This window comes from Schistocerca piceifrons, chromosome X, assembly GCF_021461385.2.
Source record: "Schistocerca piceifrons isolate TAMUIC-IGC-003096 chromosome X, iqSchPice1.1, whole genome shotgun sequence".
NCBI classification, from domain to species: Eukaryota; Metazoa; Arthropoda; class Insecta; order Orthoptera; family Acrididae; genus Schistocerca; species Schistocerca piceifrons.
Genome location: NC_060149.1, coordinates 807,831,862 through 807,855,765, shown reverse-complemented (window position 1 = coordinate 807,855,765; position 23,904 = coordinate 807,831,862). Strand labels below are relative to the sequence as shown.

Sequence of the window (23,904 nt, the reverse complement as noted above, 5' to 3'; positions counted from 1 at the left end):
CTGTTTTGCTGAAAGTACGGATTACCTTCAGTGTGCTAGTGTGCTGCAGGCGAACAGACGAATGCACGTGGTTAAAAATAGACGCCTCGATCATTCGCCACAAAGACGCTATCATGAGCCCCACTGCCTGAACTGTGCCCCCTTAGCAAGCACCAAGACACCCCCGATTCCTTAAAGAATCCTGTTCCCATGTGTAAACAGCTTCAAATGTCTGATTAATTTGCAAATGAGTAAATGTATTAAATATTTTGCATTGTGCATACAACAAGAAAAAGTTTAGGAAAAGTTTGAAAGTACACATAAAGACTGTTCGAAATCCCTAAGTGCTCTCATTATGAAACACTAGATGAGTATGTCTGTGTAATTTGTGACCCTTTTTAAGCAAAAGCTACTTTCCCATGCACCAAAATGTTTATGACGTCATAACTCCTTAACTATGTGTCGTACCTTGATATAATTTTGCAAGTACATTCAGCGGTATATGTGGATACTGTCTGCAAACTGTGTTGCGAATAGAGCCCATAGTAAAGAAGTAATATAGGTTAGTTGGTTGGTTGTTTGGGGAAGGAGACCAGACAGCGTGGTCATCGGTCTCATCGGATTAGGGAAGGAAGTCGGCCGTGCCCTTTCAGAGGAACCATCCCGGCATTTGCCTGGAATGATTTAGGGAAATCACGGAAACCTAAATCAGGATGGCCGGACGCGGGATTGAACCGTCGTCCTCCCGAATGCGAGTCCAGTGTCTAACCACTGCGCCACCTCGCTCGGAGTAATATAGGAAAACGTAATGCGTGATGCTGGAGTTTGACTACATGAATAGCGAAAATGTAGTACGCGATGGACTTCTTTGATTTCGTCACTCTGTGGATAGTGTCGGCGAGAAAAAGTTTCGTAAGGATTTGAAATTAAGTGTAAAAGTAATTGGAAGTCTCTAAGTGCTCCATTCTCAAATACTGCAGCATTTAAAATTTTCAAATTCGGTCAATAACTACGGGAACTTCTCAAAATCAAAGTTTTGTTGCACTTGGAAGCCGTTAGAAAGGCAAGCTGTAACTGGTACCGGGTCCTGGGATTGCGGTTTAGTAATGTAGATGGCATACATCGCCTCGTACGGCTTCGGACGTAGACTACTCATACGCTACCTAGTGTCCCTCTACTCATATTAATTCTATGCTCGGTGACATTCACTAAACAGCGGTGCACACGTGCAACTGATAGTTTGCACACCCCATACGAGATGTTTCTGGGTGCTGCTCTCAAGTGTTCCGCTTCTTGTTGTTGAGCTGGGGTTGCTACGCTGAGGACCTTCTATCCGCTGTTATAATTTGTGTCAGTCCACAGAGACCTCTGTCACTGTATATTGTTGCCCACGGAAATTGTTACGTTTAGTGGCGGTTCCCCCCGAATAGAGGTACACACACACAGCGGCGCGTCAAATGTCCAGTGCTTGTCTGGACTCGGAGATGAGCGCCTCATGCGCTAGGCACCGTCCATCTGGAGTCTTCGAATGGACAGACACCGCAAGTCTTGCCCATACCGCACTCCACTGCTGTGCCCGCCCACATGTTGCTAAAGTTGTTCCGAGTACGGTGCAGGAGTTTCACTGGGAAACCCTTACACATCTTCCATTCAAGTTGCAACCTCTTCCCATGCGGTTTCCATGTTTTTGGAGCCCTGAACAAAGACATTCCAACGATTTGCTTCGGGCGAAGAGGTGCACGCCTGGGCACAAACATGGCTCCGTACGCAACTGCAAACATTTTCACATGAAGACATCGCCTATCTTGCCTCATAGCGGGATAAATGCGTTAGCAGTTGCGGCAATTACCGTTGAAATAATAAAAGTTTACCTACCTTTCTTCATCTGCTTCATTTTCACCTGACTGCCCCTTATACTAAGTCTTTCATGTCGAGTCTAATTATGAATTTTTTAATATCTCTGTAACGTTCTAATGACATCCAAATAAAAGAATAATAGTGCAATACATTCATTCATTTACACGTAATACATATTCCAATATGACATGCAGTGATAGATGAGAAGTGACTCTTGTTTGATGCTCCTTTCGCACGGAAGTCAGATATACCCAGAATACCCGAATGGAACACATCGTCCCTCTTCCAAAGATTCCCATTTATGTTGTGTTACAATCTGTGTCACTTTGAATCGTCGGACCAAGGTATTTATACGGTGTCGTGTCCTCTATTGGTGATTTGTCGTCTGTCGCTGAAACTAAAATTAGTGTACTGAACTTTCCGTCAAATACGTGACCGGAAAGTTCTCTTCACTTATTATAACGGAAACTTCTCTACACTGATTTTAGTTTCAGCGACAGATCAGTAATAGAGCATACGACACCATATAAATGGTTCAAATGGCTCTGAGCACTATGGGACTTAACTTCTGAGGTCATCAGTCCCCTAGAACTTAGAACTTCTTAAACCTAACTAACCTAAGGACATCACACACATCCATGCCGGAGGCAGGATTCGAACCTGCGACCGTAGCGGTCGCGCGGTTCCAGACTGTAGTGCCTAGAACCGCTCGGCCCCTCCGGCCGGCACCATATAAATAAATACCTTGGTGTGACGATTCAAAGTGACACAAATTGGAACACAACATAAATGGGCATACAGGGAAAGCGGAGAAACACCATCCGCTGTGTCACAACGCGGACGAAAGTGTGTGTTCAGTGGTCGTGACGGACGGACATTGAAGAGAATTGTGATGAAAAATAAGAGGACGACAGCTGCAAAGATGTCGCACTCATGAACCCTATCAACACCAAAACAACGCGAAGGGAGCTCCATAAGCAGACAATTGCAGGGCGAGGTGAAATTGAAAGACCACTCATTAGTGATCCAAATGTCTGTGACAAGGAAACGCGTTGCTAAATCTATAAAACCTAGACTATCGAGCAATAGAAGAAAGTAATTTGGTCAAATTAATCTTGTTTTACACTGTTTCCAACTTCGGGTCGAGTTTACGTCCCAAGACCGAAACATGGCAGGGGTCCAATGATGATTTGGGCACTCATATCGTGGTATTCCGTGGGCTCCATGGTTATCCTGCAATGTCTCATTACTCCCAAGGCTTATATGACCATTTTGGCTGATCGGGTCCACCACCTGGTACAATGTTTGTTCCCCAATGCCGATTGTGGAGCGGCGGGTAAATAATCAAACTGAGTTTTACTTTTTGTTATGACAGGCACTTATTTTGATGTTGTTGGTATCTAAATGGTCTGTGCGTGCTTTACACCTACCTTCGCCGTTTACAAGAGTCTGAAAAATATTTTTGCGGTCAGCCAGAAAGCGATGTAGAACATACTGACCGTGATGTCCTGTCTGCAAGTCCACATTACTCATTGTGCTCATTGAAAGAAAATGTTCGTACTTACTATTTACTCATCCAGAACAGGAATAATGACTATAATTAAAAGTTTTGAGTTTTAACTGAATGATATATCCAGTATAAGTTCAACTGCACAAAATATAATAATATTCCTAATATCAATACTAATGTCCCTATCGGAAACAGCACTGTTAACAGTTCAGAGGCGACCTCTACGGAAAGTTCCAGGTAAAATAGTCTATCGCCCTGACTTCTAGGCACCAAAACTTAATTGCTCGCTTTGTAAGTGGAAAATAATCTCGCCACTTGCCACGCGGTTTTGTCATCATTACGGGCGGCACACAAACAGCTATTTCTGTGAAATCTAAGAGATCAAAGACGGTGTACATTCCTCGCAAGTTCACTTTCTACTTTTACCGAAAACGCTTTTGATAGGTGCCTGGCTTGACATCATCCGTGGCGCAGCGCACGCAGGCGTCTGACGCGGTCTGATTAATATGTTGGTGTGAAGTATTTCCACCAGCAGCCTCTCTGGCTGCATTCACATACGGGCGGGGAGGACCGCCGAACAGAACATCTGCTTTCAGCACCTCTAGGCACAGACAGCAGCATGGCGCAAAGTAATAAATATGGCTTTTAACAATATACGATCTTCTTAATTGTTATATGAATGGAGTTAAGTTCGCGTTAGTTGCTGAAAAAGTTTTAGCTCGACTGCATTTAAACTTTGCTGGCTTTAATTTTTAAAACGGAACTGACAGTAGAACGTGACCTCTGAACTGTCTCTCTAAGATTTCTTGTAATGATTTTTATTTACAATAAAGTCTTGAAACTCGGTACAGCTGTATTATTTCATCAATGTAATCGAGTGCTGCAATTCGAACCTTCTATAATAAATACAAATGATACTTAATCTATCACGAATAAGGACGTTTTCGTTCAAAATATGGTTTTTAATAAATAACTTGAAAACTACTAGAGGTAGCTAATTGGTGTCACAGATATAAAGTTTTTAGATTACTCTGAGGCTGTATACAAATTTTCATCTTTCTGAGTCTAATATTTAGCACCTTCAATATTTCGTAAAAACGCCAATGTTTACCAAAATATTGCCGTGATAAAGTTGAGGTTCGTAAGTTTTAATTGCGACATACATTTGCCTATTCTGAACAGTTCTTAACTTACTAGCTTCATTATTTAGAACCATTTATTTTTTTCTTAAAATAACACATTCAGCGAAACATATTCATTTGATCATTCTGAGATTTCACAATGTAAACATTAATGTACTGAGGCATACACTGACAAAGTTTGGAGAAGTTATTATAATTTTTAATGTCGCCCTTATATTATGGTGCAATTATTTGTATGTTAAGCACGGGCGTGTTATGATGACGTGGCGCTAGTAGTATTGAACTGGGGAAGTCCCGGCACACTCACTCGCCTCTGTACCTCTTACAGTGATACAGTGCTTGTTTCGCCTCACGATGCATTGTTACAACACGGTGGGGTTTCTCTCACACTGCTCATCGTCCAGGACTGGTTTTGTGAGCACAAGGATGAGTTGTCGCATCTCCCCTGGACACCACACCCATCAGATCAAAATATTATTAGGCTTCTCTAGTCGACTTCGGAGATAATGGTGTGTGATCGCTATCCACTTCCAACATGATTACCTGAGCCTGCCCCTATTTTTCAGGAATAATGGCATAAGATACCCTTGAACGCCGTACAGGACCTGTATTTATTCAATCCATGCTCTTTTTAAAGCCAAAGGCCATGCTAATGTGTCGTGTTTTTAGTGTTTCCATGTTTTTGTTCACCCTCTGTACTTTCTCATACGCACTGTTAAGTGACTCACAAAGTAAATGCGCAAATGTAGACGTATAAGGTGATGAATTCCACCGTGCCGTTTTTATATATTATAAATAGCAACTGACCAAATAAATATCCTGAAGTATACGTTCGTGTCAGGTGATGACTTTCCAGTTGGGAATAAATACTTGCTCCTCATGAGCAAGATCGAAACATGGCCGGTTTCCATTCATTTCAGTCATTTCGTATCCGTCTTGGCGAATTTTCGTGTGTTCATTTTTCATCTAAAAATTTACAGATGGAATACGTAGAAAAAATAAAAACCGTTTCTACAAGTGCTTGAGCTATTATAAGCAAAAAGTCTTTCCGGTGACATTTGTCGTATAAAATGTTCTCGGCGAATTTGCAACGGTAAATCGATATAAAATTGCCAGTTTTCTGCGATGTCCACCGCTCTCTTCGTCGGAAAGCAACTGACTATCGCCGGCCGGAGTGGCCGAGCGGCTCTAGGCGCTACAGTCTGGAACCGCGCGACCACTGCAGTCGCAGGTTCGAATCCTGCCTCGGGCATGGGTGTGTGTAATGTCCTTAGGTTAGTTAGGTTTAAGTAGTTCTAAGTTCTAGGGGACTGGTGACCTCAGAAATTAAGTCCCATAGTGCTCAGAGCCATTTGAACCAATTTTTGAACTGACTATCAAAGAGAAAACCGAATTTCACAAAAGTAAATGAACTAGTGTTAAGTTTCTGAAAACTGAAAAAGATTGCTTATGACATACATTATGATATAACCATTATTCTCACTTCGGTTTCAGTTGACGATATTATTGTTAGAGTGTAATGGTGTCGGCAAACACAGAAAGATTTCGGCGCTCTGGATTGTGTCCCGAAAGGACGAAAATATATTCCCGGAATGATTCGGCAGATAATTTCTCAAAGGCATTTTTGTGAAGTCATATACTACAGCTTGCACAACCAGAATGCGACTTGTGACAGAGACACCTGTTGCCGGTCTGCGCGACCTTTCGCTGTTGCTGTTCTTTAATGACATAACATCACCGCTGCACTTTCGGCAAGCTGCGTTTCACGTGGAGGCTTTCGTCCGTGCAGCGTCTCATACACTGCCGGTAAATGTCAGGCTGAAAATCTCGTCATGGTGAAGGTATTTATATATTTGCGTACAAATGGTCGAGTCAAAAGAAAAGCTCGAAACGCAGACATTTTGGATGAATAATTCTGGGATGGAACTCATTCACATGCTGCTACACCCCCTTACTCAATGATCGCATCGAAATTCAGACTCTCAGATAAACAATTTTACGTAATAGTAATTTTTTCCGTAACTTAATGTTAAAGCCGGCCGGAGTGGCCGAGCGGTTCTAGGCGCTGCAGTCTGGAACCGCGCGACCTCTACGGTCGCAGGTTCGAATCCTGCCTCGGGCATGGATGTGTGTGACGTCCTTAGGTTAGTTAGGTTTAAGTAGTTCTAAGTTCTAGGGGACTGGTGACCTCAGAAGTTAAGTCCCATTGTGCTCAGAGCCATTGAATGTTAAACTAGCGTAAGTTACTATGGTGGTGATTTCCAGCAACCAGAGACTATTTAAAATTTTTTTCCATTTCGCTTGAACCATATAGTATTTTCTTCATATCCATCGTCGGAAAGTGAACACCCATTTATTGTAGTAATTCACACTGCTAGTAGGACCCCTAACGTTTGCAGCTACGTCCTTGCAACATAACAATGCTTCTCGTTGTCCGAGCTATAGAATACATATCACAACGCGTACGTACTACATACGCTTTGTAATTACGATACATGACTAGAGTACAACATAGCAAACAGCATACGTATACCCATGCGCATTCGAAATGAGAGCTACAATACAGGGTTGTTTTCAACCGTGTTCACAGTTACACACTCAGTCCCTCCTCCTGAGTACTACAGGTAACCACAGCTCAGATTTAACGAAAGCATTTCATTTTTTATGACTTTCCAACCACGTTAATCCCTCTTTTGCCACACTATTCGGAGCAGTTCATAACCTGGTGCAGGAATTTAATGTTACGGTGATTCACAAACATTTTTACCGTGTTAAGTGGTAAAAACAACTATCTAATTTTTAAATAAAGATTCTCATGGCCTCACTTAATCATTTAAAGTGGACTTTGGGGCATTTCCTTAAATAGGGTACCTGCAATATCTTTCCTGTATTTGAAAGTAACTGAGCTCCTGCTTCGCCCCTTATGACCATGGGGTTGACAACGGGTCAGATTCTCCGAGAAACACTCCATATGGACTGTAGATAGACTCTAGGAGAGAATTCAACTGTTGTAAAATGAAAACAATAATACATGCTTGTGTCAAATCTTTCACAAAGTCGCTTTTACATAAACATAGAGATTCGGTTCCTGTTTTTTTGTGCAACATGTCTTTGATGTAAAGAGAACCCTGTGCACCATTAAGATCATTTTATACAAAGTGTTTTATACAACAAAGCGCAAGGAAATGGTATTTGCATATGGCAATTTTGGCCTGGAGTCCCCCTTCCGGGAACACCAGGATCATTTAACATCGGATTTTTTGGGTGATACAAGACTTTTGTCCAAATAGGTAGTCCGATACAATTTTTTAGATTAACCAAAGCGAATCCACCGACTGCTTCAAGAGAGATAGATGACTTGTCTTCGTAAGGAGACATCAGTTAGCTGCCAGGTCATTCTATATGAAGGTCGTTTCAAATTACGATATAAGCCTAGTGTTCTCCTTACACAAAGGGAAGAACACAAACTTCAGAGGCACCGGTAAGTTCACATCCTTTCACCCAATTCTCAGACTGATGTCTCCATGAATGTTATTAGAAGAAGGTTAAATTCGTTGGCAATTCATAGATTTCTCGAGCTCCATATAATCAATCGAGAACGTTACTTAATAATTAAAATGAGGTAATTTGTTTGTCAGATATCTGCTTAACAGTTTTGTAAGTGAGGAGAAGGTGAATTAATATCTGTTAGTGATAGCACCTGTAATTCTAAACTGAATGTAAAAACTGTTATTCCTTATTCGGAGATATGACAAAAACTGAAGTACAGCCCTATAAATTACCCATAGTACAAAGAAGTGAGACTTGAAGTTTTAAGGTAAGTATCTCAATATATTTAAAAGTAAATAATGGCCAATTTATTCGAATACCGAACAAATATTAATATGTGGCAATATTAAAAGCCTTGTATGGTGCTTGCAGCAGTCCTCCACTTCACCGAAAGGAATGGTAGTAGAGATTGTATTTTCTGAATTCTGTATTGGCAAACCAAATGCAGAGATACTGTGCAGTCCAAAAACTTTTTCTATATCTGGTGGATAGATTATTGCAATCTCGATCGTTCGTGCAACTTTTTTGTATTGAACCTTGACTGACAATTTCCCTTAACAAATATATTTGGTTTGCTGAAAGACACCAGTTCATGTTTCGTGGTTTGCGACACTAGGGCTCCTAGTTACTAGCATGCCTGTAAACTGACCAGAGTGACCACCGAAACCGTATATACTTGAACTTTTACGTCATAGTACTGAATGCGAAAGGAAAGGAACATCTTCAGTGTAAACCGTGATCCGGGAATATAAATGATAAAACTGAGTCTGCGCTCATGGGTTTGGATATGGTAGATCAAAGCTTTCGCAGTCGCTTGCTTAAACACGGGGCCGATCCGAAAATATTTTTCCACACAAGCGACTTATTATTTGGCGACCTCCTCCCTTTCCCCCTTTTCCTTCGTAAATTTTCAATCGTGTCAGTTCCCGCTGGTAAGTGTGGTACACAAAAATCGTGCACTTAGGTACCCCTCTCAGCTTGGCACCGCAAGCGACCGCTATTAATTGTGATATGTCCTATATAGACATCTCACAGCTGCCGCACCTCCGACGATTCTTCAGCTTGGCGCCCCAAGCAGTAATCACACTACATCCAACTCTGCGAACTCAAACATCTAGGTTGTAACACACAACACTTTTGACATGACTGATGTCCACTGCGCCACTGAGGTCTATGAGCGAAAGAACTGCTCCAACGCTGAGGTCTTGCACTGCAAGAAACGTTCGTGGGCAGAATGGTTCATGCATAATATCCCTATCAGGGGCGTGGCGTAAGACAATGTCGTGGTTTGGCGAGTTTGTATAAGACGTTTGACACTTTTCACAACTGACTTTACATTTACAGCTGAGATCGGTAGTCAACGAACGATACGCTCACTGCTGTCGTTTGCGAATTTTCAAATTAAGGAACTAATAACTGGAATGGCTGGAAATGCTGCAGAAGCTACCGAGTATGCGATTCCAGGTCTTCCTCGGACCCCTCGAGCGATATAGCGCTGAGGGCGCGAACCCATACTGGGGCTGCTAACAAAGGGACCGGATGAACTTCCCCTCATCAATCTGATTCATATTGACAGGATGTGTAGGACACGACTAGGACTTCAACATGTGTAAACAGGAAGCTGCAACTCTGAACTGTTTTCGAGAAAATCGAGTTCGAAAATTTGAGGCATGCTTGTATGTTTTGCATGGCCACAGACATTTAAGCAGGCAGTGGAAGAGCGAGAAAGTCTGAGGTCTCTGGATCGAATCTCGTTGCTGGCACTTTTTTCATTCTCACGTAATTCTAACAACAGATTTGTTTAGACAGTGGCAAATTAACATTATTAAATGATTCATTAATTATTTACATAATATTTCCCGTGGAAATAGAAGAAAAAACGTTATTCGTAAGTAGTTTGAAAACAAAAAGGATAAACGAGAACGTTCACTCTAATCAGTATATCATTTCATTTGTATTATTGTATCCAAATTTTTGACAAGTATAATATGGAAGACTGCACGAATCAGGATGATAACGATCGTAGAAAAATGGAAAACAATTATTATAGCGAACCACACCACTGGTCATGAACGTCGACTTCTAGCATGCGAACGATTTTTCAACTTTACTTGCTTTACCTTCATAAACGGTTCTTGGACATCACACAGTTTAGCGGCGTACCACGCATATCAAAGCCTGTCACCGAATATTGATACAGACGACTGACGGTGTACGACTGATTAAATTTTCATGCAGTCTGCTTTAGAAGTTACAGGGGCTAGGCAAAATAATGCGAACAGCGGTAGTAATGAGATGGTTGTGTTTGACGGTCAACAACACAGGTAAGGCACGTGTCGCGCTGGACTGTGCGTGTTTAGTATGGACTAGGCATCAGTGCTGGTTGTTTTTGAGTATGGCACACTTCGTATAGGCATTCAGAGGCCGAGGTCGACGTGCAATAAAAGACCTAACAGAGCTCCAAAGAGGGCATATTGTAGGGGCCCAATTAGCTGGAGCATCAGTAACCAAGACAGCCAACTTATTTAATGTTTCAAGAGCGACTGTTTCAACAGTCATGACAGCCTACACAAAACATGAAAGACATTATCGTGTAAACGTAACAGTGGGCGCAAATCAAAACTAAATGACAGAAATCGTCGTAAGCTAACACGAATTCTGTCGCAGGTTCGAATCCTGCCTTGGGCATGGATGTGTGTGATGTCCTTAGGTTAGTTAGGTTTAAGTAGTTCTAAGTTCTAGGGGGCTGATGACCTGAGATGTTAAGTCCCATAGTGCTCAGAGCCATTTGAACCATTTTTTTGAAACAATTCTGTCAAAACAACACAAAACTACGGCGGCTAAAATGACTCTAGAGCTCAATAGCCATCTTCGAGACCCCGTATCTATCGACACTGTCCGCCGAGAGCTCCATAAAGCGAATATTCATGGACGGGCTGCTATACCGAAACCATTAGTGACAACAACCAACGCAAAGAAGCGTAAAACATGGTGTCAGGAGCATAAAACCTGGACGGCTGATCAGTGGAAACACGTCATATGGTCCGACGAGTCAACATTTTCGTTATTTCCAAGATCGGGCCGGGTTTACGTATGGAGAACGCCAAAAGAAGCCTACAATCCCGATTGCTTGATTCCAATGGTTAAGCATGGAGGTGGAAGTGTGATGGTGTGGGCAACCACATCATGGTAATCTGCTGGTACCAGCATCTCTCTCAAAGGCCGTGTTTCAGCCAACGATTATGTGAACATTTTAGGTGATCTTGTGCACCCCATGATTCAACTGTTGTTCTCCAACAATGATTCCATATTTCAGGACGACAAAGCACCCATTCACCCAGCCAAGACAGTAAAATCGTGGTATGAGGAGCATGCAACTGAACTGCAGCGTGTTCCCTGGCCAGCACAGTCCCCGACTTGAACATAATCGAAGCCTTGTGGGCAGTATTGGAGCGCTGACTCCAGAGCAGATTTTCGCCCCCCTCATCACTAGCCGGCTGCTGTGACCGAGCGGTTCTAGGAGCTTCAGTCTGGAACCGCGCTGCTGCTACAGTCGCAGATTCGAATCCTGCCTCGGGCATGGATGTGTGTGATGTCCTTAGGTTAATTAGGTTTAAGTAGTTCTAAGTCTAGGGGACTGATGACCTCAGATGTTAAGTCCCATAGTGCTTAGAGCCATTTGAACCTCGTCACTACAGGAGTTAGAAGAGATTCTGATGGAAGTGTGGCATAGCATTCCACTGGAGATTATACAATCATTATATGCCAGTATTCCAAGAAGAATCCCAGCTGTATTACTGGCAAATGTGGGTCCAACCCCTTATCAATAAACCATTCCCGAGTAAGTACAGCTGAACACATTATTTTGCCTGTACCCTGTATCTTTCTACTCTGTTCGATGATGTAAGCGCAGTTTTGTAGTCTTTTTGTAAGGTTCTTCGTCTGCTTGCAAAAATAAACTTCGCGAGCCTACACCAGCGGAGTTCATTTGGGAGGGATTAGTTTAATACAGCACGTTGGCTGAATAACGTGGAATGAAAAAATAAGGAGGGGGGTGGGGGGTTACCGGTAGTCACATCCGCTCCAGGGACCTCACGCTTACGAAACTAACCGCTTACTCGCTCTGCTGTCGACTGTTTAAATGTCTGCGCCCATGCAAAGTAAATAAGTACACCTAAGATTTTCAAGCTAGATTTTCTCGAAAACGGTTCAGAGTTGTGTCTACCTGTTTATGTTTGTCGAAGTCTTAGTCGTGACCAACAGAGCCTGTCAATATGAAACAGATCGATGAGGAGAAGTGCGTTCGGTCACCTTGTAAACGCAATAGACGTTGTAGTTTGCTGTTGGCCCTGCAGGTAAGGGTTGGACAGAAATTTCTGCTGACAACGTTCTTGGTGTTCCTGGCTCTTTTCCTTCTGTACTAGTTGTTGCTCTAGAAGCGCTGGCTGCTGTTGTTTCCGTTGCTCTTCTAACAAGGGAAACTCCCCATCGCAGCCCCCTTCCCCCCTTACATTTAGTGGTAAGATGGCACAGTGGATAGCTTGTCAAAAACTGAACACAGATCAGCATGAAAACAGGAAGAAGATATACTGGACTTTCAAAAAAGAAGCAAAATAGAAACAATGAACAGCCCAAGCTCAAGTTGTGCAACATCGAGCAGGTTGCAAGAAACACGGCGTCGTGGTTGTGTGGTCACGGTATTGAACTACAAGAAGATTCGAATCCAAATCTCCCTCCTCGCGTCCTTTCTTTTTCCTTTTTTTTTTTCAAAAAATTATGAACTGTCCGCCGGGACGTTGACGTGTCTGTTCGGTGTATTCAAATTTGTGTCTGTATCGTGGTGTAACGTCCGTTCACAAAAACCAGGTGTAAGGCAGGGACCTCCAGACGTACGTACCTGCTATTTGTTCCACGCAAGTACCACATGTTATGACTCTTGCTCTCCGTTTTGGCTCTTCAATTCCTTTGTTGTAACATATTTCACAGCCATTTATTTGTTGTTTACATTTCTGTGAGTGGTTTATGCAGCATCTCGCCAATCGTCACATTTACTTGCGACGGCAATACTGTCTTACCATAGGACTTATATTCTGTTACCCGTGTATAGTATAACAACTGCCACGACTACAGGAGGAGAACAGACACGTCAGTGACCGGACGGGAAGTTCATAATTTTGAGAAAATAAAAAGAAAAGTGGAGTACGAGAGGGATTTGAACACGGATCACCCGCTTTGCAGTCCAACACCGTGACCACACAACCACTACGCCGTGGTTCTTGCAGTGCGGTCGATGTTGCATATCTGGAGCTCGAACCGTTCACTGTTTCTATTTTGCTTCTCTCTTCACAGTTCAGTACACCTTCTTCCTGTTTTCATGCTTGAACTGTGTTCAGTTTTTGACGGACAATCCACTGGGCCATTTTGCCGTTAAATTTGAGGAGGGGGAGCGGGGGGTGCGATGTGCAATGGGGAGTATCCCTCGTAAGATGTTAGCTAACACTGTGAGCACGTTGATTTCGAATAGCTTCGCCGTCAGTGTGTTGTCTGCTGCGCGGATTGTTCTACAATCACAGTACACAATACGATCAAGTCGTCAATATGGCTTCAGTATAGTTGGCGTCACTGTATGTCGATATGCCACACTTCTCCACTTCTATTACTCGTATTTGGTACTGAAAATGGTGCTGACAAGTATCTGGTCGCGAGCGTAGCATAGATTAACTGATGGAAGGATACCAGCGTTCCTTTTGTTGTGCTCGTGACACGTATAGCTGGCTCTGTGGCTAACCACACGCCTTTCGTATCTTAGGTGACAAGGTTATCACCAGATGAAGACGACTGTGATGTATGCTCCCAACTTGTGCTGATCCTACAATCCACTTGCATTAACCAAGGACACATTGGGGGAAAGTAACTTAATCACTTAATCACTGTGCTCCACGTATCGCAAAGACCTTAACGGACCCAATCTAGGCCGGCCGGAGTGACCGAGCGGTTCTAGGCGCTACAGTTCGGAACCGGGCGACCGCTACGGTCGCAGGTTCGAATCCTTCCTCGGGCATGGATGTGTGTGATGTCCTTAGGTTAGTTAGGTTTAAGTAGTTCTAAGTTCTATGGGACTGCTGACCTCAGCAGTTAAGTCCCATAGTGCTCATAGCCATTTTTTTAAACCCAGTCTAGAAGTTACAAGAGCTAAGAATTAACAATTACCTCCTACGAACAATGTAGTCCGAAGAAATCAGCTTGGTAGCCACACGTTGGAAGGGGTACTACTACCAGTTGTAGTATGAGTAGTAAAACGTACCCCTTACGCATCACTGGTTCTCTGTTACTTTCGAAGCTGAGCGCGCTTTGTTTTCGACAGGGGCATTGTCTTGCTACTTTTTTCAACAGTGCCCAGGCGCTACCAATCACGCATCAAACTGCAAGCGGAGTGTCGTTTCGCGCGGAATAGTCGCGTGTAGATGCATCGCACTAAAATTATTTGAATAGTTTGGTAAAGTGATGAATTAAGAGTCTGGCAGCGTTGCGTCGGTAATTTGGGTAATAGTGAGCAATGATACGATTTATTAGCGGACGGTGCGCATAGTTATATAGAAAATCAGTGAACAAAACAATATCGTAGTTTTTGAACAGTTGTAAAAAAACTGCTGTGAAAAGTTGTAGCCTGAAAGATTAATTCAGAAAAAAATACAGCAATGGTAAACTTCAGTGTCAAAGGTGAATGCATTTAACTGTTAATATGAGCATTGCAACGAAGCCTGTTCTTTTTGTTCGCCAACTCATACCTATGTTCGATCACTGCAAAATCAAACGACAAAAGGCAGGTTGGAGATTTAAATGTTTCTCACTTCATAACAGCGACCTTTCATGGTTTTCTTGTTAGGTAACAAGTTTCGTTTCTGCCTTCTGGAGCATTTTTCATTAATTACACTATATTAATGTTACATCTCATTGATACTAAAGAAGAGATTTCCATTGTTCATATACTGCAAAAAATTGTAGTAGTTATTACAGAGTTGTTTCTGTGTATGAGGTTTGTAACTAGGCCAGAGGAAATAGCATTTTTAGCTATCCGATAGGTCCTAATCGGAATGATACCATTGCTTCTGAATCATGATGTACTCCTATCTCTGTATACTTATATGAAGGACTTGGCAGTTTGAGGAAAAGTCATGTCGCAGATTATTTCATGCTCCCATATCGAAATCCAGAACGAAATTACATCAGAAACACATACCATGCCAACTGCTGTCAGTCTGCGGTAATGCTCTCCTCACGGGATACTGATGTCAGCGTTTTACTCGCTGTTCCGTCTGCCCCCGGTAGCTGAGTGGTCAGCGCGACAGACTGTCAATCCAAAGGGCCCGGGTTCGATTCCCGGCTGGGTCGGAGATTTTCTCCGCTCAGGGACTGGGTGTTGTGTTGTCCTACTCATCATCATTTCATCCCCATCGACGCGCAAGTCGCCGAAGTGGCGTCAAATCGAAAGACTTGCACCAGGCGAACGGTCTACCCAACGGGAGGCCCTCGTCACACGACCCGCTGTTCCAAATGTTCCACAGATTTTCCATGGGTTTCAAGTCAAGCGATTTTACAAGCCAACCGAGTTCAGTAAGGTGGGGGAGTGTTCAGAAAACATGTCGCATATTCTTCAAGCCCGATGAACTTCGCTGTTGCCATCTTTATATGCCTAAGTGAACAATTGCCTCTTGAGACGTGACCGACTCCAAACGTTCATTGCATGCGATTCCTGTAGCATTGTTCTCTCGCTAACATGTTGAGATGGAACTATATTCACTTTCTGCAGCTGTTCCTGTCGTGTTTGGAAGTGATTTTGATTCACAACCCGTGAAAAGCATCTCCGGCCTCTCACAATCGGATCTTCTTCCGACCACAATTTTGAGTTGGTGTTTCGTGGCTTCGTGTATTACACCACTGCTTTTAGACACACTGAGCAGTCCGCTACCAAACACCAACAAATCCAGCAATTTCACACACCGTGTGGCCATGGACACAGCCAGACACGATTGCCCCTTTTCGCCACTCTGTCACGTCCTTACATTTGCCTACGTTAACGTTCAATATCCGCTTGATACTAGTGAATCGCTCACTCAAGGTACATAGACTAGGCTCACTGACCGCTGGTGCCATATGTTTACGTAGAGACAGTGTGTGCAGTTCAGCTCGTGACACGATCGCTGCGCCATCTGCAGACTTAACGATCTATCTGTGTGTGCGCACTGGGGCAACACCGACTCAAAGGAAGGCCTCGGCGCTTGTTGGTGACGTCACGTCAGCTAGGCAAGGCGAACGTTAGGTCTGTTGCAGGCAGAAACGCCTGGGCGTGGTTATCACTATAAGTCTCTAATTTTTGGACAAAATGTTTGGTATTGTTTTGGATTCTGCAGTTTTATTTAGATGAAAGATTTTCGTACTGTCGTAAAGATACAAATGAAGATCATAATTCTGTATTACTGAATCCTGTCGAAACAAACGTAGATCAATATGAGAAGATGCTTTGCCCCATTGCAAGCTTCTGAAATTTTACATTCAAGTAACTATATTTACTTGATCCATTTTGCTATCGAAACTTACCCCAACCCCCTTACAATTAACTCGTTTCTTTTATTTATTTTCATTTGACATCGTCACTGGAAATGTGAACTAATTTACATGTGTAAATGTCCAACTGTTGCCAGTCATTAGATTACAGTCGTTTTCAACGAAAGGAATTCTAAACAGGAAACAAAATAGCTTCATACATCGAAGATACTGCTGAGCTTAAACTTTTTTAAACATGCACATTGGAAAAGATAAATATTCCCCCCTTGCAAGTGAAAGGAGAAACTTTATAAAATAAAAAAAATTTATTTGATAAAACAAGTATCTCTCTTTTGCCTCTTCTTCTGTCCCCCACCCCCTCCCCCAACGTGTACAATCACAAGATATTTCATTAACATCCAGTGCTCCTCACCCCATAGTCAACCAAGATACCTAAAGAAGGGCACCAATATGTTCACAGTTTCTTGTAAAAGCAACCCAGTACAAACGTAACTTCCTCGGATTTACAAATAAGTTAAAGAAGCACGATTTCTGTTGCTGCTGGACCATGAAGTTGTTTTTGTATGTCAATCCTTAAAACAGGTGGAAATTTAAGTTCAGGACTACACTATTTGTTAAGAAGTGTAATCAATTGCACAATTAATTGACTGCAGAAATCCCTCAGAACAATGTGTGTTGATCAACTACCGCCAATAGTTTCACATTTTCCTGTGTCAGAGAGCGAGACACCACCATTATGAGTATGCATGCAACAGACCTGGCGTTCGCCGTGCCTAGCTGAAGTGACGTCACGAACAAGCGCCGAGGCCTTCCTTTGAGTCGGTGTTGACTGGGGTGACTATTTTTATGTCAGGTGAGCTTGTCTTGAAAGTTTTTGGTTTTCGCGCTGTTCATGGGAAAGCATGCCGACTCCTAGGTACGACGGCGATTTCGGGTTCGTTCCGCAGTCAAGATGGAAGCGAAACGTCCCAGAACCGTATCGAACCAACGTCCTCTGTCTTTTCTATGTTACTTTCTCGTACAGCCCTTATAGAACTGCATATTGGCCAACAGAATCACAACAGTAGTCTACCAATTTCTGTGGGCAAAGGAGACCCGTGGTGACTTGCTGAATCTACATTCAGTTTCACACAGCACAGCTGCTGTAGTGACCTCTGAAGAACACGGCCATACTATACTGCATGAAGATGGTATCTGTTCTTTCGGACATGTCTGAAAGAACAGATACCATCTTCTTATAGTTAAGGCTAACCGGCCGTTGACCTCCTTCTTCTGTACTGGATGCACACGCATTGCCCGAATTCTTATGGGACTCGCTAAGATTGTCTGCCGCGAGTATGAGTGTAATCAGCAAGGGGACTACGAATGTAGTGTGTGGACATTAAGTTGGGAATGTGGGTCTCACGGGGAGCGTGCAAGGGATAAATCCCCGCAGCCACACTATTCTCTGTGCTCTCGGTGCCTCAGATGGTAGCTCCTCGTGTTCGACCAGAGGATTCAGCTACTCTAATAAAAGAACCGGGTGGACGGATCAACGAACAACCTGAACCGATGTCATCGGACGTCCGCCACGAAAAAATTCAACGAACAATATAGAACAAAATGAGATAAAAAAAACGGGGCACACATTTTCAACTGTCCCCGTTGATGTATATCAACGCCTGTCGACAGCTTAGTGTTTTAATTTAATTATCGTTTCATACCATACTGCAGGTGTGAGCATCTTCACTTAATCTTGGGAGTTAAATACATCAGTCGAAAATTTCAAGATCGAAAAGATGTCCTCTCCAGGAATAGATACCACAAACTCTGTGGAGTTCAACAGAGCTCCAAGTGCAGTAACAGAGCTACGACTTCTGTAGTCCAGCTGGTCTGACAGCACAATAATGTTATATGTTCAACTGTGTGTGAAATCTTATAGGGACTTAACTCCTAAGGTCATAAGTCCCTGATGACAAACACACACACCCATGCCGGAGGGAGGACTTAAACACCGCCGGGACCAGCCGCACAGTCCATGACTGCAGCGCCTCAGACTGCTCGGCTAATCCCCCGCGGCAATAATGTTATAAGCTAGAGAGATGAGGCCTGCTTTGGTTCAGCCTTGTACTGTTAAAAGCCGATTTTACCGACCAATTTGAGGTCGTTTTTGGGAGATTTTCCACATTCATCCGGTAGAGTGCTGGCCCTGGGTTATGCTTCTTCCAGCCAACCTAAAAATATACCTTTCAAAACATATTTTATTCAACTTTACCTATGCCAGTAAAAATTAAAAGGCAAGACGTTAAACCCACAACACGCATCTGTTCCAAACGGAAGCGACGTACTCAGAATTGAGAAGCCAGATATTTGTAACAAACGACGAATTACAAATGTCATTGCTTCTCGTTTCACTCGCAGCAATTTAAGCTGTACTCTTAGGTTCCTGCCTAGTCACACACTCGGAAATCGCCACATAATCGGAAATATACAGCCAAATATTTATTTCATTTTTCGTTTTCTCATCAGATGGAAATATGAACATCGAATATTGCAGGACATACTTGTATTAAATTCAGAAGAATGTCCCAGAATGTGTTAATAGTGCCTAAGATGAAAAAAAAAGTTAATACATAGTGAGACATGCATCTACAATACCAATCCCTCTGACACTGTTACCGAGGAGGTTGCCCATTACGCTACGCGGAAGTGGAATTTTTTCGTTCTCTTGTCTAGGGTATCACCGTTTCTCTTCAAGGCTTATATCTTTGATGCGTTACTAACTGAGATTTAATGATATGGGTGACGTCTTTGTGATAAATCTTCAATGCACCGCTACCTTGGAACGGCATACTGTAAATTATAGTACAAAACAGCTAAACGTGCCAAAATAAATATGGCGTCTGCCGCATTGAGTCACTTCCATTTGGAGCAGGTGCATGTTATAGTTTTGTCGTCTTCACATTAAAAATAGAAAACAAAGAAGTAATGGAATAAATCCATCAGTGTGCTTAAATGGGAAGCTTCGTAAGCAAACAGTGTTGTTATATGTCACCAAACGTGAAGAAGTGTTTTTTAAAGTTTATTCTATTCTCTCTTTCTACACGTCGTGGAACATTTGAAGTGGTAGTTTTTATTGCTTACTTTTGTTGATATGCAGCAGCATATTCCCAATCGTTCCGAATTTTTGTGCTTCAGATTTTTAATTTCATAATATAATAAACAGGGTGTTACAAAAAGGTACGGCCAAACTTTCAGGAAACATTCCCCACACACAAATAAAGAAAAGATGTTATGTGGACATGTGTCCGGAAACGCTTAATTTCCATGTTAAAGCTCATTTTAGTTTCGTCAGTATGTACTGTTCTTCCTCGATTCACCGCCAGTTGGCCCAATTGAAGGAAGGTAATGTTGACTTCGGTGCTTGTGTTGACATGCGACTCATTGGTCTGCAGTACTAGCATCAAGCACATCAGTACGTAGCATCAACAGGTTAGTGTTCATCACGAACGTGGTTTTGCAGTCAGTGCAATGTTTACAAATGCGGAGTTGGCAGATGCCCATTTGATGTATGGATTAGCACGGGGCAATAGCCGTGGCGCGGTACGTTTGTATCGAGACAGATTTCCAGAACGAAGGTGTCCCGACAGGAAGACGTTCGAAGCAATTGATCGGCGTCTTAGGGAGCACGGAACATTCCAGCCTATGACTCGCGACTGGGGAAGACCTAGAACGACGAAGACACCTGCAATGGACGAGGCAATTCTTCGTGCAGTTGACGATAACCCTAATGTCAGCGTCAGAGAAGTTGCTGCTGTACAAGGTAACGTTGACCACGTCACTGTATGGAGAGTGGTACGGGAGAACCAGTTGTTTCGGTACCACGTACAGCGTGTGCAGGCACTATCAGCAGCTGATTGGCCTCCACGGGTACACTTCTGCGAATGGTTCATCCAACAATGTGTCAATCCCACTTCAGTGCAAATGTTCTCTTTACGGATGAGGCTTCATTCCAACGTGATGAAATTGTAAATTTTCTCAATCAACGTGTGTGGTCTGACGAGAATCCGCACGTAATTGTGCAATCACGTCATCAACACAGATTTTCTGTGAACGTTTGGGCAGGCATTGTTGGTGATGTCTTGATTGGGCCCCATGTTCTGCCACCTACGCTCAATGGAGCACGTTATCATGATTTCATACGGGATACTCTACCTGTGCTGGTAGGACATGTGCCTTTACAAGTACGACACAACATGTGGTTCATGCACGATGGAGCTCCTGCACATTTCAGTCGAAGTGTTCGTACGCTTCTCAACAACAGATTCGGTGACCGATGGATTGGTAGAGGCGGACCAATTCCATGGCCTCAACGCTCTCCTGACCTCAACCCTCTTGACTTTCATTTATGGGGGCATTTGAAAGCTCTTGTCTACGCCTCCCCGGTACCAAATGTAGAGACTCTTCGTGCTCGTATTGTGGACGGCTGTGATACAATACGCCATTCTCCAGGGCTGCATCAGCGCATCAGGGACTCCATGCGATGGAGGGTGGATGCATGAATCCTCGCTAACGGAGGACATTTTGAACATTTCCTGTAACAAAGTGTTTGAAGTCACGCTGGTACGTTCTGTTGCTGTGTGTTTCCACTCCATGATTAATGTGATTTGAAGAGAAGTAATAAAATGAGCTCTAACATGGAAAGTAAGCGTTTCCGGACACATGTCCACATAACATATTTTCTTTCTTTGTGTGTGATGAATGTTTCCTGAAAGTTTGGCCGTACCTTTTTGTAACACCCTGAATATTTTGTGAAACTATTGTTCTGATATTTGCAGGCCATTGGTTACTCTGTACGTAAATATAATTTCAGACTTATTCATGTTAATAATGTCAAAAGATTTCACACACTATTGGAGTATGCATGCCGTTTTGGTATCAAAGTGCTCCACAATAACAGTTGTCTTACAAAGTTGACAATTATCAGTCATTTCTGATACTGTTAGTTTTGTTTACTTCCGACACGTTCTCAAACTCTCCGAATCAGTTACATGAAAAACTGGCCATTTTAGAGTTTTGATTCCTCTTGGAAAAATTTCTAGAGTCGTCCATGCCTTCAACGTGGATAGTTAGCTTTATTTTCTGAGAAGGAGTTGTAGGTAGGACTCGTAATGCACTGAGAACTGCTTCATAATTCTATAAAAAAAAAAGGGATTCTTAGAGAAAAGTGTTTCCAATTGTTCTCATTTAGTCATTAGTTTGTAGTTTAATAACGCCTATGAAAACTAAATGTCATTTATCGATTTAAAAATAAGCGTTCAAAGAAAATTATTTTTTAATCTGAAGTTTAGTTAGACTCTGATATCGATGTTCGAGGGGGGAGGGGTGGAGGTGGGGGGGGGGGGGGTGATAATAGTCCCAGGAAGATTGGTCCAGCCAGGTCAATGTTGTGGAAATGTTCTACCCTACCGCTTCAGCCGAATGCGCTTACAAAAATACACTGTTAATCACAGAGAATCTTACTCCCAAACTTCGTAGCACACAAGTTCCAATATGGGTTGAGAAACACATTCCTTGCTCCAACATACAGTTCGTTTGTTTGATGATCACAGTTGTAAAATTATAGAAATTCAGCTCTACACAAACGGGTGTCGAGATTGTTACTACCCACATCATGAATCTGATACACACTGTAACCTCAGTCCCACACCGTATTATACCTCGATAATTATAAATATAGATCTCAACTGTACTTCCCTGACTGAATTCTGTATCTGCAGTTCTCTGTTCCCGTTCGTTAGTGTGCGGACTATTCGTTTCTCTCTCCTAAGAATCGTGTGATGGGGATTTTCTCTGTTGTTATTGTATAAGTTATAATTGTAATCCCAAACAAATATGGCCCATTGCATGTTTCATGCCAAGCTCAGTGCCAAAGGGAAATACCAATTTTATATGCCAATTCAATAGAACAACCCCCAAGTATTTTAGTGTGATATTCGACTTAACGACATATATCACTTGTCATAATCTTCGCTGCTTCTTCTTTATCTGACTTGCCCTGTCTCATGTGCCAGCCCATGGAGTGGAATATGCCTGCTACTGACATACAGCAACAGTTGCGAACCCACTGATGTAAACCAATTACTGTGTTAAAATATATTATGTGTGCTATTGTGAATGTAGAGCTGATTGCAAATTATATTTTGTGGGGGTTTGGGTGAGTGACAGTGAAAAACTGTAACTTGATCCTCAAGAACTGAACCTGATTTTGCACCTGTGCAGCTGTAATACTAAGTCGCTGCTGGAGGTTTGGTTACTCTTAATTTTTCTGCTCATGTTAATAGGTGTCATTGCCCAAATAGCACACCACTAGACTACTTACAGACTGTTGCATTTACTTGTTTTGTGTTGAAAGATTTAACACTACACAGATCATTTCATTTATTACACAATGTTGGCCCTGTAAAAGACACACATTAATAAACAACAAAGTTTCATTACTTGTTGATCCAAAGACACGATAGCAGAAGTGCTGTTGACCTCTTTTGATACTCAATTAAATACAGACGTATGTAATTGTAACACATGCCTTTGACCCTACTGAATAAACATATAAAATACCACTTAATTTTTTCTATGCAGTTTTAAGAAATGTTATAATTTTATAGTCATGTTCAATAAAAATGGAGCAGTGTTGGAAATGTTACTTAAATAAATTATATTTCTGAAAAATATTGCACACCGAATTAAATATAGGTTCCACTGACCCTCCATGAAAGTGAAAGAACAAAGAGAATTCTGTAAGGAAAAAATGCAATAATACCACTATGACACTCGTTCCAAAAGGGAGGCTTCTAGATCTCGGGCAATATATTTTATGTTTAAGATCATCTCATACATACATGCAGAGGACTGCAAACTAATGATTGTCTCATTTACAGGTCTGTTAGCTGTTGTGGTGGCTGTAGACGGACTCAAAGCAACGGCGCTTGTCCTCGGAAAGGTGAAACCAAAGTCTACTGAAGCTCCGCCAACTGACACACCCCTTGATGAAGTAAGTTTGTACTGATTTTGTGGTCACATTACATAGATTACCATGAAGAGATAAAAATTTTATGCCTGTTCATTCACACGTGTGTAATTTGATACTGCATTTTTAGTTCTATTTATTGGTACTGGTAGTGAGAGTAAAAGACACAAATTAATGAACCATTTGTTGTAGATCACTCAGAAAACCTTTAAGATATAGTTGTTAAGTTAGTTGTCTACATTCCATGTCTTCAAGAATTGTAAGATACTCATAGCTAAAATATTTTTAAAAAG

The 23,904-nt window shown here is 42.3% G+C and overlaps 1 protein-coding gene across 1 annotated transcript in view; it reads left to right on the top strand.

The window, feature by feature from the left end:
- LOC124721856 (proteoglycan 4-like) overlaps positions 1-23,904 on the top strand; it is a 321,571-nt gene that overhangs the window by 257,098 nt on the left and 40,569 nt on the right. Inside the window, exon 3 of the mRNA XM_047246990.1 lies at positions 23,523-23,635. Within this exon, the coding sequence (XP_047102946.1) occupies positions 23,523-23,635 (113 nt within the window). The remainder of the gene's footprint in view (positions 1-23,522; positions 23,636-23,904) is intronic.